This window comes from Apium graveolens, chromosome 9 (genome assembly GCF_009905375.1).
Source record: "Apium graveolens cultivar Ventura chromosome 9, ASM990537v1, whole genome shotgun sequence".
Lineage (NCBI taxonomy): Eukaryota > Viridiplantae > Streptophyta > Magnoliopsida > Apiales > Apiaceae > Apium > Apium graveolens.
In genome coordinates, this window is record NC_133655.1 from 70,119,104 (window position 1) to 70,125,615 (window position 6,512).

Here is a 6,512-nt window from a genome sequence, read left to right on the forward strand (position 1 = left end):
TCACGTAGTGAGTGGCTAATGTAGTACACGGGAACTTCTCTTCCTTCGTCGAGTCGGACGAGGACGGCTGCAACTGTTTCGTCGGACGCCGACAGTTAAATGCGCAGAGTTTCGCCTGGGATTGGCCTAGTGAGGATGGGAGGATTTGTTAAAATGCTTTGAGTTCCATGAAGCTGGATTTGCACTCATCGTTCCATTCGAATGGTGTTGATCTTGAAGCCTTTTTTATGATGGCGAAGAACGGAAGGCCCCTTTTCGATGATTGCGGGATAAATATTCATAGGGCTGCTATGCATCCTGTTAGCTTTTGCAAGTCTTTGATGGATTTTGGATCATCCATTTCAGGGATGGCTTTTGTCTGTGCGGGGTCGGCCTCGATGCCTCGCTATGTGACCAGAAAACCCAGAAACTTGCCGGATGTAAGCCCGAATGAGCATTTGTTAGGGTTGAGGCGCAAGTTATGCCTTCAGGCATTTTCAAAGGTCTCACGAAGATCAAGTGAGTGGTTAACGGCGAGTTTGGACTTGGTTATCATGTCGTCGACATAGATTAACATGTTTTTCCCTATTTGCGAGCCAAAGATTGTGTCCATCATATGTTGAAAAGTTGCGCCAGCATTAATCAACCCGAAGGGCATGACCCGATATCCGAACACTCCTCTGTGAGTAATGAATGCCGTTTGCTCCTAGTCATGAGAATCCATTTTTATCTGATTATACCCAGAAAACACATCCATAAAGGAAAGGAGTTTGTTCCCTGCTGTAGAGTCGATCAACTGATCGATGTATGGGAGTGGGTAGAAATCTTTGGGGCATGATCTGTTAACATCAGAATAGTCGACACACATTCGCCATTTTCCGTTGTGTTTCTTGACCAAAACGACATTGGAGATCCATGTGGGGAACTGGAAGGGCTCGATGAATTTAGCTTTGAGGAGTCGGTCAATTTCTTGATCGATAGCTGCCCTCTTTTCGTCGGAGAATATTCGACGTTTTTGCCATATTGGAGCAATGTTTTTGTTGATGTGGAGGGAATGGCGTGCGATGACCTCGGGAATTCCTGGCATGTCTTTCGGATCCCAGGCGAAGATATCGGCAAATTATCTAACAAGGTTAATGATCTCTTGCTTCAAATATTCAGGGAGTCCTTTTCCCACCTTGGTTGTCTTTGTTGGGTTGCCGGTGACCACTTCGATCTCCTCCGTCTCTTCTGCAGGGAAACATGAATTCTGATTTGTAGATTCAATTGAGGCGCAGGGGTCGATCTCGAGTATTTGGTTGACTCCTAGATCATCCTCCCCTTTTTTCTTTGGGGAAACTGTTGTCAGGTAGCACTGTCTCGCAGTCGCCTGATCTCCAATCATTTCTCCGACGCCGAAGTCGGTGGGAAATTTCATCTTCAAATGGGAGATTGAAGTTATTGCTTTTAGGGCTGTGATTGTAGTACGGCCTAGGATGGCATTAAAGCTGGAGGAAGCACTGATCACATGAAATTTAACGACTTTTCAAACCTGGCAAGGTGGTGAGCCAAAGAGAACTGGCATATCAATGGTTCCTACCACATGAACCTCATTTCCGGTAAATCCGTACAATGGCTTCGAGAATTCTCGAGCCGTCGATTTCCGATGTCCATTCGCGAAAAGGCGTGATGGTAGAGGACATCGACAGAACTTCCGTTGTCGACCAACATCTTTTTCATAGTATTATTTCCTACTCGGGTTATGATAACAAGAGCATCTTGATGACCCTCGATGAGCCCCGAATGATATTCATCATCGGAGAAGGAAATGATTGGGGTCGGGTTCGCGCGAGGGCGTTTAACCGTCGAGGGATTGACATTGAAGACTTCTCGAGCGTACATTTTCCTGGAGTTGTGACAGAATCCTCCAAAAGCTGCTCCCCCGAATATGACGTCAATGACCCGATCCTCTTGATCTCGATGGTGACGTCTAGGATTGTCTTCTTGTTGTACGTAATGTACTAACTGTCCCCGACGAATCTTTCCTTCTATGAGGTTGCTAAGTTCAAAGCACTGTTCCGTAGTGTGACCGGTATCCTCATGATACTCGCAATATCTGGAACTGGGGGGTCTTCCAGCCTTCATGGGCCTCGGTGGTCTGTAGTCTGGCTCTGTCTTTAGAACTGCCAAAATTGTTGTTTTCTCTGTGTTCAATTTAGTGAATTCTTTTTCTGGTCGAGTGCGGGGCTGCTAGTCCCTTTCCCTTCTGTCCCCCGGGAAGCGATCATCCACACATGGAGGAGGTGATCGACGACGTTCATGGCGTCTTTCTCGCGCGGGGGATCGCGGGTTGTAGCTACGACGGCGTTCATGCCTTGAAGAGCGTCGGGGTGACTGAATGCAACTCACGGCTTCTTGTAGCATCATACGATGTTCGATGATTTGGAATGCTGCTTGGAGAGTCTTTTGCCTTTTTTCAAAAATTTCTTCTAGGAGTAATCCATGTCGTGACTTATCGATGCCTGCCGTTAAGAAGTTGACGGCCATTTGTTCAATTAAATCTGGAATCTCGGTGATCTCTTCCCAAAATCGGGTTAAAAAGCTGCGAAGGCTCTCACCTGAGCGTTGATGCATTGTCATCAAAGACGTTGTGACCTTGATGCCTTTGTAGTTACTGGAGAACCAGGCTTGGAATTTGCTTTTTAAGGTTGCCCATGAATCGATGGATCGAGGAGGCAAATTGCTATACCATCGGAGTGCTGTGCCTTGAAGGCATGTAGAGAAAAACTGACAACAGGCGATTTCAGGGTGGCCGAAGAAAGCCATTCGTCCGTCGAATGTGTTGAGAAATGCCAACGGGTCTGAAGATCCGTCGAAGTGATCGAGGGATAGGGTTTTTAATGTCCTGTCGATGCGTGCTTTCTCGAGGATGAGGGATAAAGGGCTTTCAGAGACAGTTTCAAATCCTGATTGATTCCTCATGATGTTACACATTTGGGCGATTTCTTCTTGCATTTTAGAAAATTCTTCATGTGATATGGACTCTGTGGATTCAGTTTGGCGCGAAACCTCGGCGGATGACACTGTCCGCTGTCGACGTTCACGTGGCTGTGAATAGGTCGACTCTGCTGATGGCTCATATTCATATTCTGCATCATCGTCTTCATCATAAAATTCATCATCTTGCTCTTTGTTTTGTATCGTTGTTTGTTGGAGCTCTCGTCGGAGACGGTGAATTTCACGTTTTTGCTCGAGTTTGGCCTCTAGCCTCCGAGTCTCACGTTCTAGCAGTTCTAGCTCTTCGTCTGAATCAAATGGTTCTTCTAGTTCTTCCAGATTTTCTTGGTTTTGAGCCTTTAGCTTCTCTTTCTTTTCTAAATGTAGTCGCATGTCGCTTGAGATAACTTTTTTACCTCTGGAGGTTTGTGTAACACCCCCAAATCCGGGGTCGGGGATCCGGGTTGTCACGAGTTCCATTTCCCTTAATAACACCCAATCTTAATAATTACTCAACTACTCTGTACGGTGACCCCATAATAAACACACACACCACACGTTATAGTCTCAGAGATGAATATCCAAAAATAACCACAAGTCATTTTATTCCACAATTATCTGTCCATACACCTTAAAAGGTTTTCTGAATAAATTTACATTTTCTTTGCCATTATTACAATTCATAAATATACATAAATCTGGTACATCAAAAGTTGAAAGCCTAGCCTATTGGTAGCTCCTACCTCACCCATGGCGGCATCAACGCTTCTAGAAAACTGCGGAATGTCTCCTAATCACTTGCGAATCGGGAGCTTGGTCCTGTTCATCTTATCTATCTGATGTTGTGTGATGAAAGAAGAAAGCAAGGGTGAGCAGCAAGCCCACCAAAATAATATGTATAATGATTAACAATATATGAGCCTACTCATAATACTCATGAAAGTCTTGGTCAAAAGAAATGAACCAAGTTGATATCTTAATGCGATGAAGTCACAAAATATTCAGTATATATATATACATATATACTTTTCAAAATATTGGAAGTCCTCTTCCATGCATAATATACACAAAGTCCCAGTGTATAACTGTATAAAAATATCGTTGCAAGGTGATCTCATATATCTAACCTTGTCTCAACGTTTTTCTGAAAATCTTTGTCATTCATAAGAAAATTATTAACTAGATATAAGTTTAAAAGATGGAGTTACCAAATACTTCACTACACTTATATCATTTATAAAGCTACTTGAACTACCACTGTTCAAAGTATAATGAGCTTTCAACAGTTCATCACATAGATGAGACTACAAGACCAGATTTGAATAGATTCAATCTTTGTAATATTATTAAAGGAAATGAAGTTATGATATACTTCATTAAGTTCTGATATATATATATATATTCATATATATCTCCCATACATTTTCTGAAAACCTCTGTCATGTAAAGTATGAACAGACTTGCAATATCCAATAAATTTGGAAAGGAAAAGAATTTTTGGCATAAACCAGATATCTTGCTGATCAGGCAAAGATACCCATAAGTAACCTTTTCTACTAGTAGATGGACGAATTCCCCACTGGTCATCACCCTGGTCGCAATAGGACCTTATGCTGGACTGCCACTCAGCCATTTATGCATTTGATGGACTCCCACTGAGCCACTTACACTATCATGGACGCCCACTGAGCCCATGTTGCTTATGCCGACTCAATAGATGGACTTACTTCCCGAACCTTGGGTAAGTAATCAATTCATTAACCAAAACTGCAACCTTGTTGCGAATATAAAATACATCATAGAGCCGGATCCCTTAGATTTTTGAGCGAGTATTCAAGTCCCCTTAAAATTGAAGATCTTAAATATAAAAATGAGTTTTGGGATCCGCTCTAACTTTTAAAAATCATTTTGAAGACTCGAAAACACTTTAAAGAGTGTTTGGAGTAAAGCTGATTTAATGAAGTAAATCAGTCCCCAGAATATTTAGAAAATGTCTGAATATTATTATTTAAATAATATTCCCATAAAGAATAATCTTTATAAAAATAATTGAAGTAGAAGTATTAAAACTTATACTTGAAACGAGTATTAAATAACCAAAGATATACTTATATGAAAGTACTATCTTTATTTGAATAATCGAAAATAAGTTTGATTATTGACACCTTATTCTTTAATAAAATAAAGAATATAACTCATCAAATAATCGGAGTCATAGATCCTCAAATGAATATTCAAATAATATTCATTAAATAATATAAACTGAGTCATAAGCCCTCGAATGAATATTCAAATTAATATTCATTTAATATAAAGGAGTCATAAGCCCTCGAATGAATATTCAAATAATATTCAATAAATAATATAAAAGAGTCATAAGCCCTCGAATGAATATTCAAATAATATTCAATAAATAATATAAAAGAGTCATAAGCCCTCGAATGAATATTCAAAAGAATATTCATTTAATATAAAGGAGTCATAAGCCTTCGAATAATATTCGAAATAATATTCAATAATAAAATAAGGTTAAAGTTATCGAATAAACCTTATTCGATTAATAGTTTTGAAAACTATGACCATATATATATATATATAAGTATATATATATATATCCATATATACAAAATCTACTCGGGATCCTCGACTCCCGGTTTTAGAAAATATTTTCACCTTTGGGTCCCTATACTAAGGGTATATGCAAATTACCGCTATCCTCTAGCATAGGTATTATCAACTGAATCAACAGATATATATAGCCAGAATACGAAACAGGCATGCATATATACCATATAACATGCTACAATATATCGCAAGAATTTGCTATAACAAATATGCATTTAACGCAAGATCATGCATATACACCAATACATCACAACAACAGTTATTACAGATAGAAAACTTGCCTGAGCGACTTGGGGGTTACGAATGGCTCTGGACGAGTCTGGTAACCTATAAGCAACAAGTAAGTTGGAATTAAACCAAAGTCACTTGTAAATCTATACTTTAACTAACTTAGACTCTAACGCTTGTTTTGCGCTTACTGACTCGCTTAAGTCACTCGAGTACCCTCGGCTCCACCATTTTTAATAATTTAACATTTACGAGTTTTAAAGCGATTCCTTCGCGAGTGTCTTACCAACTGCCTAACACACTTACCATAATGTTTCATACATTAATTAACCCTTTTTGGTCATTAACCTATGTTTCAAAGTAAGGCGAGGGGAAAAGTTTCGTTCGCGAAACGCCGTTACTTGAAACGGTCGTTTCTCCTAAACCGTGCATCGGAATCGAGCGACCTACATATCAAAACGAAGCTCGTAACACGAGCTATCTAGACATGGCAATGGTCATAATCTAGCAGGGGGTTCTCGGGTCCTAATGTTATGCACAAAAACAGTCTAAAGAAAATCGGACGTTACGACGACTATGTTTACGCGATTTCCCAATTTAAAACCATTCAAAACCAACCCAATTCAACCTCAAATCCAACATACAACCAACATCCATCCTTATCACATCATAACAACCCCAACCAATTCAATTTTAACATTCAT

General features: G+C 40.0%; 1 protein-coding gene across 1 annotated transcript; it reads right to left on the bottom strand.

The window, feature by feature from the left end:
- Positions 1–1,099: 1,099 nt before the first annotated feature.
- On the bottom strand, positions 1,100–2,103 carry LOC141685306 (uncharacterized). Its single transcript, XM_074490414.1, has 2 exons — positions 1,568–2,103; positions 1,100–1,478 (listed from the first exon to the last, which is right to left on the bottom strand). Exons 1-2 carry the CDS (start codon positions 2,101–2,103, stop codon positions 1,100–1,102), a joined length of 915 nt encoding a protein of 304 aa, XP_074346515.1.
- Between the last annotated feature and the right edge of the window lie 4,409 nt (positions 2,104–6,512).